General features: G+C 39.9%; 1 protein-coding gene across 14 annotated transcripts in view; it reads right to left on the bottom strand.

Moving 5' to 3' along the window:
• Nucleotides 1-12,966, bottom strand: part of SYNE1 (spectrin repeat containing nuclear envelope protein 1) — a 463,872-nt gene that overhangs the window by 129,949 nt on the left and 320,957 nt on the right. For 10 of the 14 annotated variants that reach the window (XM_057527516.1, XM_057527518.1, XM_057527519.1 and 7 more), the window contains 3 exons: nt 8,487-8,621; nt 7,431-7,540; nt 1,991-2,147 (listed from right to left, as the gene is read on the bottom strand). In XM_057527516.1, coding sequence (XP_057383499.1) covers nt 1,991-2,147; nt 7,431-7,540; nt 8,487-8,621 — 402 coding nt within the window. The remainder of the gene's footprint in view (nt 1-1,990; nt 2,148-7,430; nt 7,541-8,486; nt 8,622-12,966) is intronic. The other 4 variants (XM_057527507.1, XM_028162515.2, XM_057527513.1 and 1 more) reach the window with 1 other exon arrangement.

Raw genomic sequence — 12,966 nt, 5'->3', positions numbered from 1 at the left:
TAAGTATATCATCCAGGGTACAAAATTGTCAGTAAGGTAACATGAAAAAGGAGGGACTTTGGAGTTAAACAAACCTGCATCCCCATCTCAGTTCTGCCTCTTCTTAGTCACAAGACCCTGAGAAATTATCTAATCTCTCCAAGCCTTAGCTGACTGATCTACGAAGGGAGATAATGTCAACCTCACCACAGCACTGTTATGTGAACACCTAGAACACAAAATATGGTCCTAATAGATCATTCCCTTTCTTTTTGGAAACTCATAGCCAGACTACTTCTTCCTGTACTTTCCTCTCACCTCTCCACACCAAAGAGAAGAAAGTGTTGACAGGGCAGCTCTCAGAGATGAGAGCGGGTATGGAGGAGACGTCCAGGTCAGCGATGCTGGATGGGTGACTCATGCAAGTGTTTAAGCTGAATGGACAAGAGGCAGAATGAGGGGTCGGGCGTTTCACGAATGAAGAAGAGTAAGTAAGCGTGGGGCGCGACTAGAAATATTCCAGGTTTATCTGACTTAGGATACTCAGAAAAGGCTGCGGTCCACCATTTAGGACTGTAAATACGCCTTATAGACAAAGGAATGGAGAAATCCTGTAACATGAATAGTGCTGTTCGGAAGTCCAGGAGATCTACATCAGAAATCAAGAACTCAAGCCACGAGTCTGAGGAATGTTTGATCAGGGGTGTGAAGAAGGATTCATTCAAACACAGGTAGGAGGTCCATGCAAAAGGTATAAGGGCCCTGTGTGCCAGGGTGGAGTATGATTTCGAGACAACTGCCTCTGGAAAGGGAGGGCTTTCTATTCTCCAGGGCCAGAGCTGGTGATGTTCCTGTGGACAGTGGCAAAGAAGGCCCTGGCCAGGGAGCGAGAAAGTGTGAACGCCACAAGATGTTGTAAAAGGAGACAGAGACGAATGGCTCTGTACGACTTACGCACGGCTCTCAGCAGATGGGGGACAGGCCATGACCTTTAGACATCCCCCTTTCAGGTGATCCTGGCAAGGTGTACCTGCCCTACAGTGCCCGCTTTCTCAGCTCCTGCCTTTCCCTCCTCAGATGCTCTGTAATTATTGATACCCTTTCTCTTCTGGGGTCAGCCTCTCCCAGCTCCTAAGCTGGTCCGGAGCAGAGCAGTGAAAACAGCAGCTTCCCCAGATCCACAGTGAAGGTCTTAGAACTTGCTCTGATGATACCACCGGGGTGCGACAGCCAGAGCAGGGCTGACCCAGGGCCTGGGCTGGGCTTCCGTCTCCAGCATCCTGCTGGACCACAGCTGTGCTGAGCATCACAGGCTTCCCTGACTAGCTCTTAAGGGGTGAATCCCTCTGACTCTTTGCTGTTCTCAGGCTTCTGCTTAGGGTGAACTCATAGCTATCATCTATCTGGAACCTTCGGTTGCTCTATTTAATTCCACTGGATTTGGCTTGCTTGTTGGAACCAAGTCCAACATCACAAGTACCCACCCATCTTGGGAACCGGCCTACAGATGGGCCAGTGACCACTGTAACTGACCCCTGAATTCTCCTCCCTTTAGGTCCACTGAGGTCCCAGTGTGTTTCCCAGTAAGATCTTCTGAAACGATTAAATACTGGAAGTAGCAATAGAAAATAAGATAACTTGATAACTTACTGACAAATTTGTAGCTTTTTTTTTTGGCCTGGATGTGTATATCCTTAATTTTCAAAGTTGTGGGAAAAAAGGGGGGGCCCATTTGAAATTTAATGGTTTATGCTAATGAGTCATCAGGTATTAATCTTCTCTGAGGAAAACAGTATCTAGAAGTCAACTAAATTTCCACATATAAATATATAATTATAAAGGGATATGTGAAACAGGCTTGTTAAGAAGAGTGTAGGATGAGTAATTTGTTTTATGTCTTATTTTGGAATTGATAATGAAATACAGGTTGTTACACAGTTACATTCATTCCCATAGCATAAGCTGTACATCTTTTATATTAGTTAATGTGTAAAAGCAAAATGTTCGATACCACTTGCTCTTGTTCCTGTTGCAGAACATTCTGAAGCAGTTTCTGCTTGGTACTAAATTCTTGATGGAGGCTTTCCCATTTCATTCTCATCTGGTCTTCAGCAGGTGACTTCTCCCCTTCCATCCCCAACTCCTGGGATAACACATCAGGTTTTTCGCTATTAGAAGAATAAATAATCTAAGTTTACAATGTGTGTAAAAAGGCAATAAGTTCTAGGTCATTTATTATGTGTACTAGATCTGGCTTCTAAAATTGGAACCAGATTATTTCAGTCATTAGCTTATACTTAATATAAATTAAAATAGAAAACTTGAGACTAAGAGTAAAGCGAGTATATTCTTACTCATGTAATTGAACCATGAGCACAATAATTTAAAAAATACACTGAAAATAGCTCAGCATTAAAGATAAAAATAATTGTAACTTTTAGAACCAGAAAGTAGACGATAAGACTTGTATCCTGGGCTTCCCTGGTAGCGCAGTGGTTGAGAATCCGCCTGCCAATGCAGGGGACACGGGTTCGAGCCCTGGTCTGGGAAGATCCCACATGCCGTGGAGCAGCTAAGCCCGTGAGCCACAACTACTAAGCCTGAGCGTCTGGAGCCTCTGCTCCGCAACAAGAGAGGCCGCGATAGTGAGAGGCCCGCACACCGCGATGAAGAGTGGCCCCCACTCGCCACAACTGGAGAAAGCCCTCACACAGAAACGAAGACCCAACACGGCCAAAAATAATTAAAAAAAAAAAAAAAAAGAAAGACTTGTATCCTTTGACAAATAGCCCACAAACTAATTCAAAAGCCCTAAAAATGCTGCCTAGTCTACTGAGAGTTTTCACCCTGAGTCCAAGGAAAATACCACAGGACAGGTTTCAGGACAGGGAATAGGAGTACAGAATGTGGAAGGGTCATCCTTAAAGAGAGGCATAAGGTAGCATCTGAGACTATGGCTCTGCGGGTGAGACAGATCTGGGTTCCCTGTTCCAGCACGTTAGGTTTGTGACTTTGAGGTAGTCACTTCACTTCTCAGAGCCTCAATTTCCTCATCTTTATTTTTTTAATTTTTTATCCTTTTGGCTGTGCCGTGCGGCATGTGGGATCTTAGTTCACCGACCAGGGATCGAACCCCCGCCCCCCTGCATTAGAAGCGTAGAGTCTTAACCATTGGATCGCCAGGGAAGTCCAACCTTCTCATCTTTAAAATGAAGATAGTACCTATCTTGCAGAAGTATGAGAATTAAATTTAGAGAAGATATGCATAATGCCTATGACCCTATCTGGTAAAATACAGCCACTCAATCAATGGGGCCTAATGATAATGGTAATGGCAATGATAAGAATCTGGGGGACCCAAGTTCCAATAGGTCCTAGTTTGTCAGGGGTTTTGAAGTCCTAACTAGAACCATGTCAGCCGAAAGCCGTACTAGATAGCCATTACTATTACTTTGATGGAAACTTTTGTTCAAGTGAAGAAAAAAAAATAACCAGTTCATTGGCAGAATAATGCTATATACTACCCCAAAGCCAATTCTTTTCAGAATGAGTATTGAATACAATAGTTTCTTTAGGTAGGTCTGTTGAAGTAAACCTTAAAAAATTATCCATAAGGCTATGATGCAGGACTTCTACTTCTAGGATATAAGAGAATCTTTCTCACTTGCACACTTAAAGACATGTAAGAGGTTAAGTTCAACAATGCTAGTAATAGCAAAAAACCAAAAAAAATGGCAACAATATAAAGGCCCATCAATAAGCAAATGGGTAAGTTGTTATTGTTACAAGTTAAAATACTGTTAAGCAGTTAAAATGAAAAAACTAGATCTATATGTATCAACGTGGATTGATCTAAAAAAGTAATGCTGAGTGAAAAAATATCAAAATAAAATTGATACCTCTAATTTTGTTTGTTATATTAGTCTCTGGATTTTTCTGCCTTTGTTTTTTTTCCCTTTGGCCTCATCCCACGGCTTGTGGGATCTTAGTTCCCTGACCAGGGATCAAACCTGGGCCCTCGGCAGTGAGACTGCAGGGTCCTAACCACTGGACTGCCAAGGAATTCCCTAAGGATTTTTCTGCTTTTTAAAAAGCATTTTAAATAAAAAACAAGTTTTAAAATTCTTCTGAAATTAAAGTTCTTTATTGTGCTCTTTTTTGGGGTGGTGGACTGCAGTGCATCACTTTTAATTCATTTATGCTTGCATAACAATTTAGTATAAAACCTGGGGATATTTGGGAATTCCCTGGCGGTCCAGTGGTTAGGACTCTGCTTTCAGTGCAAAGGGCTTGGGTGCAATCCCTGGTCAGGGAACTAAGATCCCGCAAGCTGTGTGGCCAAAAAAGGAAAAAAAAAAAAACCTCCCGGGGATATTTAATATCTATGTATTCTTATGTTTAAGCATTGACACATATATAATGCCACCAGCAAATTAGTCTTAAATAAGAACACAGCCTTTCGTTTCCCATTGAAAATATTCTTCTTTTCCTTTGATATTTATATCAATTAATTTCCAGTTGAGTTTCCTTAGTGATCTTGGAAGGACTCCTCCATCAATTCTCCCGTATGCCACATAGTACTTATTCTTTATTTATTAAATTTGTAGCCATGAAGCAAACCATGCCCATCCCACAGGGATTTTCTGGCATAAACCAATTCACACTTGATAGTCTTAGAAAATCAGCTAATATGTTGAAGGCTGAATATATAAAGTTTTTCCCTAGCAATGTTATTCTGTTCTTTTAAAGATATATACATATATTTTTCTTTTGACTTCTGGATATTGTTTAATTTATGGCTGTTTGTTTGCTTGGTATATTTACCTAAAGGCTTGAAAGGCATGGCTGCTCTGTCATCAACTAGATTTAAAGGAGATTTTTCTAAAGATTTTGTACAAAAATTAAAGAATTTATAAGTATTTGGAGTAAATGTTCTACAGAAAGCCAGTACTGCACTGCAAATTTCTCTTTAAAATATTTTTATATTTGAACGAGGAATTTATAGCTGTTTGTCTTTCATTTGGCTCCTTTCCAAAGCTAAAGGCCAAGGAAAGAAAAGAAAATCATGGCAAGAAAGTTGCAGAATATTCCTACGGCTGCTTTTCGTGACTCTACATACGATGAGGAGGCAATGTGTGGATGGTTCTTGGTAAAAACAGAGTTTGGCAAAAATATTCAGAAAACTATGAGGGATGAATAAACATCTTAGAAGAACTGGAAAAAGAAAAGAAAATGCAAAGTGAAGGCAAGTCTCTACTCAGAGTCGAAATAGCGTTCCTCGTTTTAGATTTATACAGACACATGTTTATGGCCTTATCAGCACTTTTAAGCCTGAGGACAACAGGGACTTTTAAAACCCCATTATATTTTAACACAATTTGTACAGTATTAGGGTTATTTTAATGGAATTCCTGACCGTAGATGTTATAATAGTATTCATTCCTATTCTTTTAAATTGATATTTATTAGTTGTATCAATATTTTTACTGCTTTTTGTTTTGTTTTTCTTTCCTTGAATATCTTCCTGTTTCTTATATGTATATACATATATAGTCAACACGCATGTTATATGTCAGCAACTTTATGTCAAACTGAATAAACTTAAAAAAAAAAAAAAAAAGGAAAAGAAAAATCTCCAAATCTACCCTTGCCAAAGTTACTTTTGATCATCCACATCTACTCTGGTTCTTACTCATACATATACTATACATTCAATTTTATATCACATTTTTTACTTAGGACCACATATACATTTTCTGATATTGTTATATAGTTTTTTGTTAAGATTATATAGGTATAAAATTTTTCTTAGGCCTTTTTTTTTTTTTTTTTTACTAATGGGCATTTCTGCCTTTTTAATTATTTGGTATTATAAATAATATCAAAAGTCATCTTTATACCATGTATTTCCTTCAAACAAACGTTCAGAAATGAAAACATTGGAGGCCATGGAGTTAAAGCTCTTTGACACATGATGGTTGTCAAAGGATGCTGCTGAATTTCAACTGTTAGCATTGCATGAACACAGAGGTTTCGCTGAAACTTTTTTTTTTCTAACGTTTTAGATTTTAAAGATACTTCTCCTATATATCCTTTCAGTTGACATCCACAATGTTCACAGCACAGCCCTTCTGTGATGATGGTAGTCAATTATTATTCTAATTCTATTGATAAGCAAACAAGGTCTCAGAGTTGAGTTACTTTTCCATGGTGACAAATACAGAACGGGAATAAAACCCAGACCTGCCTCAAAATACAGGGACACTTCCACTCTTCTTCAGTTTATTTTCCTTCCTACCTTTTAAACCAGAATCTTCAACCTGAAAATTCTCCACTTTCCTTAATTTTTCTTCAACACTTTACTTTCCTGTGTAAAAGACTTTCAGTCTCTACTCCAAACCAGGACTCAAAGCTCAATGACTTTATATACAGAAACTGTAGAAACAGATCATCAAGAAAACTCAAGATACTTAGAAGGCACGTACATTTATTTTTCAGAATGATATGAGGGGAAGATTAGCTCTGGTAGGGAAAATGTTTTGCAGTTAGATATAATTATTCAGTCAGAAACATCATGAATCTAATTTTATAATGCATTTCTTATTTGATTTTAAAAATGAACTTAGCATCTTCTATAGACAGAAATGCTAAGCGTAGTGGAACGAGGGCAAGCAAGTTAGCCATTATAATTACTAGCTATACTCATGCTACACAACGAAATGTTCAAAATGCAAGTAAATTTAACATCATAAAGTGAAAACAAAATGATTAAATTTTTGCAGATGTTCAAAATAAAATTTTGAGTGAGATGTTTACATTTCTTCAAATGTCAGGAAAACAGCGACAAGAAGAGAATGGTAAGCTGTCATCAGAGAAATGTAAATCAAAACCACAATTAGGTATCACCTCACACCTGTCAGAATGGCTATCATCAAAAAGACCACAAATAACAAATGTTGGCAAAGATGTGAAGAAAAGGGAACTGTTGTACACTGTTGGTGGGAATGTAAATTGGTGCAGTCACTGTGGAAAACAGTATGGAGGTTCCTCAAAAAACTAAAAATAAAACTGCCATAAGATCCAGCAATTCCACTCCTGGGTATATATTTGAAGAAAATAAAAACTCTAATTCGAAAAGATACATGCACCCCAATGTTCATGGCAGCATTATTCACAGTAGCCAAGATATGGAAGCAACCTAAGTGTCCATCAACAGATGAATGGATAAAGAAGATGTGGTACATATATATACAATGGAATATTACTCAGCCATAAAAAAGAATGAAAAATTTTCCACTTGCAACAACATGGATAGACTTGGAGGGTATTATGCTTAGTGAAATAAGTCAGACAGAGAAAGACAAATACTGTATGATATCACTTAAACATGGAATCTAAAAAAATAAAACAAACTAGTGAATTAAAAAAAAAAAAGAATGAAAGAAACCTACCCAACACCACCAGAGGTCTCTGCAGCTGAGTGTTGGGTTAGAATTTCCTCTCCAAGACTGGCTACTGACTGGAGGAGGCTCTTCTGCTCTGCTAATTCCTGTTCCAACTCCTGCTCAAGGAAAAGGACAAATAAAAACATCTTTGTTACTTTACGATTATTGTCTACAATCAGAGCTCTATGTCTAGAAAATTCTCAGAGAACTTTGGTAGTAAGTTTTTAAGTTTGCACATTACATAAAAGGTGTGGTTTAGGTAACTGTTCAGACATGTCTCCAAGTCTTCTGTAGCTTTCTTTGGCTTTGATAAAAGATAATCTCTGAATAATCTTGAAAAAAAAAAAAAATCAATGAGAAAAGAAAATTTTGCTGGGCAATGGTGCCCTCAAGTGGTACAAAATGCACTTTCACTTTTCAAAAATTGATACTGCCTTGTTCTAACTGAAAGAGATCCTTGAGAGCAACAGCTCTCTTCAATTTCCCACTCACTTGATAAATTGGATCATCAATGGACTCAGTTTTACTTTTTCATTATTTATAATAAATGTCTCTACTCTTTGATAAAATATTTTAATATGCCCTATCCATAAAGTTAAGATATCAATGAGCAATCCTTCTCAGTCATCAAAGCTCATTTGTTTCACCTGGCAGTAATCTGCAATCCTATTTTGTGATGGTATCTACTTGAGAGCTGAAAGCAAATTTCATTTCTTTTAAAAACATGTAACTCAGACATTTACCAATTCTCAGAGGCCTTTCTGAGGTTTTCATTATTTATAATCGAGGCAAGACTAGAAATAGAGGGCAGATTATAACTGAGTAACACTGTTTTAAAACTAAGCACAAGCTTTTCTTAGAGAACTGACTTGAAAATGACCAATCATTCCAGTGGTCACAAGTAAGTACATGGAAAGGAAACAGCCAGGTCCTGCTTCTGTCCAAAGAGAAGATAAAGGGGCATTCTATCTTTAGTACAGAAGGAACTTGTCCTTCTAAAACATTTCTCTCAAGGTGTCTGTTCGGTCTATCCGCAGGCGAGAAGGTCAGGAAGTGCATTACTTTTTGTTGCTGGAGGCTGCTCTGTCGCTGTTGGGTCCACGCGGTCCGAGCTTGAGCCAGCCATTCCTGAACGCCGGGGCTCTGGGTGGCAGCCAGGTCAGCATCGCTCTCCTCCTTCTCCTGGGCTGTCCCCTGCTTTAAACGAGGCAGAAATCAAGAGTCATACTACCCACTGGAAGACCTTAACCAAAACAGAGTGACGGCTCCTTTTTAGTGGGGTCTGAATAATGATACCAAAGTGGCTCCACTTGGACACGAGACCACATTAAAAAAAAATGGTAACACAAAACCCACCGAATTTATGGCATTTGCAGCAGGGAGAACAATAAATAGATGATTATACTAAAAAATACTTGAGGGGGAAAAACTGTCCTTTAGAGGCTAGGATTTTTAGCTGACTGATGTGGTCACCACATATTATTCTGGAATTTTTTCCAGGAGAATATAACCCTAGATCTTATTTCCTTTACTGTCACCACCAGGGCTAGACTCCACTGCCATCTGTTGCCACTCTGGCTTTGACAAAGTATGGCTAAAGGAGAAAGCCAATGTAATTACTTATTACCCGGGCAGGAGTTTATTCTTCCTGCTAGACTATCCTGACGGAATTTAACAGGCCCTAAAATACGGTGTATCAGAATGGAACTAGTTCTGAATGAGTGCCTTTCTACTCCCATATATTTATATGTCAAAGGATAAATTACACCACTTTGGTATGACTCATTGACTAAATACGTATCAGCACCCACTGTGTGTCAGGCACTGTTTTGGGCATTGGGTGGTATTCAGCTCAGAAGCCAGACAAGGGCCCTGCTGGGGAGACAGACAATAAACAAACAAGATAAACTGGGATGGTGATAAGAGCTACAAAGAATGTGAAACTAGATAATGGGATGGAAAGTGAAGGGGAAGGGTTTCTTAGGCTGGGCAGGAAGGCGTCTTCAGAGCTGACAACGTGTGTGGAGTGCTGGCAAAGATTAGGGGAGGGGCCTCCAGGCCTAGGGAACCGCTGGAGCAAAGGCTGTAGGGGAAAGAAACTTAGCATCTCGGAAAGAGCAGAGACAGGGCGAGCATGGCTGGAGCGAGGGGAGGGGCCGGGGCAGGCGCAGAGAAAGGGAACATTCTTTAGGCTGCTTGCACGGAAGACTCATCCTGCCGAGCTGCTGCTGTCCCGGCCTTTGGCTCTTCTCTGCAGAATCTGACCACGGAATGGGGTCCAGCCACCCCAGCTCAGCCCGCCTGACTGCCCACAAAGACCCTTCTCTTCCTCTTATTTTCAGAATTGTACACTAACTCTTACAGAGAAATAGATGGGGGCTGTTTCCCCTCTGTCTTACTCAATAGAATCTCATAATTAAACTGTAAAATGTTCCAGATCGTGAACTTGGCAACAGCGGTATCCGTGCTTGAAGTGCAGTGAAGGAAACAGTGAAACCTACAGGTACTATTTATATTTCATCCTTTCCAGATTCTGAGCCACCTTAGCTCACAGGTACTTGCTTTCCTTTAAGGTGATCCAGCTCCCCAGTAAAAGAATGTGGTTTAGGTAGAACAACTGGCGTGCCACTGGCCTAAAACATGTTATTTGCATTTCGCAGGACCTTCAGGTGACTAGTGACACCCAGGTCAATATGTTCCCCGCCCTCCCAGGAGTGCCTCTTCCAGAGAAGCAGTGATTTTCCTGAAGGTGGGAGGTTTGGGGTGGTCCGGCATTCCTCCGGGACTGAAGGCCACACATTTCTGCATAAAGCAGTCTCCCCCATCTGAGAACGCTCCATCTACCCAGAATAAGCTCTGAGAGATCCTGGCTTTTCCAGGCAAGGAGGAAACAGCAGGTCAAAACGGACCTGTAGAGAATGACCCCAAAGAAGTCAGTGTAACAGGTTGAAAGCCGTCCCTAGTCAAAGTCCCAGTGACAAAACAGTGGCCATGGCCCTGACCTGCTAACTCTCTTTTGTGGGCTCCAGCCACTTCCTCTATGCTTTGCCCTTCAGTAAAGATTTGTTTTCAGAGCCCAGCCTGAAGACTCCCGTGGAAACTCCTCAGGGCACCAGCTCACCCTTCTCTGCAGGTAACTATAGTCTGACTGAGAGCTCTGATTTCAAATTCCTCACACTGGGGGAAAATGCCAATTGTACTTGGAAAAATAACAATTGAAATCTTAGGTCTTAAGGACAACTTAAACACTTTTACATGCACAGACACATCTCAGATTCTAAGACAAAATCTAAGAAGGGGACTCATATTTGATTAATTGAATCCACAGCTTTAGAAAAAAGGAAATTATGCAGCATCAAAAACAGATGCCTAGTATGCATTTTCTCTGTGGTCAGGTTTGGTTTTTCAGTTAGCCAATTTTTCTCTGGCTGATTTCATCATTTTGAAACATCAGTCTTGGACCACAGGAAGCAAAAAATGATTAAGAATCTGTTCAAATTTCTTTTCCTTTCCCCTTGGGATACGAAGGCATTGACAGAAGGAATAAAACAATGGTAATTACAGTATCTGAGGTCTGATAACAGTTTTCTGACCTATCTAGGGAATAGGAAATAAGGTGGATTACATAGCCCCACCCAGGCGGGACCCAAAGGGGTCCCGCCTGGGTGGGGCTATGTGAGCTGTTTATTTTGGAAATACTAGAAGAGTAACCATTTTTGCCAGGAACATTCCTTGGAACATTAGTGAGGATTAGAGAATGCTAAACATTAAATAAAACACTTATTTATAAAGCATTTCATTATTTATATAGGGTGAACTCTGTTTCTTAGAGGAATGATAATGTGTGAAAATGATTTAAACTTATTACAAAGAAAGACATCATGTAACTCAAGAGATGTTATTATATGCCTGTGTCATATAGAGAAGGAAACTATTTTGGGGTGGAGTGGGGAGAACTAAATGGATTATTCACTGACATGCCTAGAAGTCCAATTAGTTAAAAAGAATGGCCATAAGACATATGACCATTTTACAGATAACTAGCACTGAGGAATTATGTGCTTATGGTCACACATGATTTTTGAAGGTATTCCAGCTCTCCTGAATTATGCAAACCCAACTTCACTGACGTCCACATTCAATGGAAGCTTTTTTTTCCCCCAGTTAACGTTAGTTAATTTTAGATCAACTCTGAATTCTTTACACGTGGGTAAATAATCCTTTTCCCGGCAATAATAATGTAAACAGGACTCTTTTTATACCTGCAGTTGGAAAAATAATCTCCTCAACAGCTCTGATTGTATTTAGAAAATCAATATTTTATATCCTGGGAACTCATAAGACGAAAAGATGATGGTATTTATAAATACTTTAAAACAAACAACGACCAATTTCAGTGCAAACCCTGCCACATTTTTCTGTATTTACACTTCACACAGCAGTATCCCCAGGGAAGCTTACACTTGCGGGCAGTCAGAACTTTAGTCAATGTGAAGAATCCCTGCGGCCACGGGCGGGCAGGATCTGCTGGGTGTGGGCACCAGCCCTACCAGTCTCAGACCAGGCCTTGGAGCATGTCAGGAGTTTTTCCTCCCAAAGAATGTGGTCTGCAAACAGTTGCTGTTATTATTATACTGAGACTGGAGCACTTCCTGTTAAGTGCTACTTGCATGAAAATCCTCAGCATTTTTTTAAAAAAGTTAAACACTCCTATGATCCCTATTTTACAGATCAGAAAACATCAGTGAGACAAATTTTGGGAAGTTCAAGAATCTTGCCCCAGAGTCACCTACTCAGTATCTGGTGGCAACAGGCTGGGGAGACTTCAGAGCGGCAGTTCCAAAGGGACAGCTCGAGAACCAAGCCTGGCTTCTGGATATGCTTTGTTTGGCACACAAGTTATTTTAAAATTTTAGAATAAAATGTCAATGTTTTAAAATTGGAAAATTTTAGGTATAAATATGCTTTCTCTGGAAGATCTAGCAATGCTTCCTGTAAATTCTGGAGCTGAGTAACAACTGGTTCTTTGACAGGCGACCAGCTTGCCTAGGTCCTGACTGGGTCAGCTTCACTCATTTATATTCCCTTCCCAGGCCCTGAGGCCTTGCAACTGTGCCAGCACCCCTTCCCCCCTTTAACCTCTAGATGTGCCTGTGTATTAGGCTGGCCCTTCCCTTCCTACCTGCCTCTAGGCATAGGGCACAACTGGAGATTGATAAATGATAACTATCCCAGAGATGAAACCTTGAAGTCCTTCCCTTTGTTTTGGTTTCTTAAAGTTCATTCACACACCAACAATGGGGGAAAAATGAGGGGAAAAAAAAAAAAGCATTACGCGTTAGATTGACAATATCTTTTATAAAACTAAGTGAACTGTGGTATACTCTCCCAGTTAGAAAATCCTTCTAGTTTTGTTCAACTTTAATACTTTTAACATTTTCCTTTTTGCTTTAATTCATAAAGTCAGATTGCGTGTGCATTTTAAAGTATGTGAATTTAACGTGAAAAGTTGCATTTTGTCTTTATTGGCATTTATTTATCT

The sequence above is a fragment of the Balaenoptera acutorostrata genome, chromosome 14 (assembly GCF_949987535.1).
Source record: "Balaenoptera acutorostrata chromosome 14, mBalAcu1.1, whole genome shotgun sequence".
NCBI classification, from domain to species: Eukaryota; Metazoa; Chordata; class Mammalia; order Artiodactyla; family Balaenopteridae; genus Balaenoptera; species Balaenoptera acutorostrata.
This window is presented reverse-complemented; position numbering and strand designations above follow the sequence as displayed.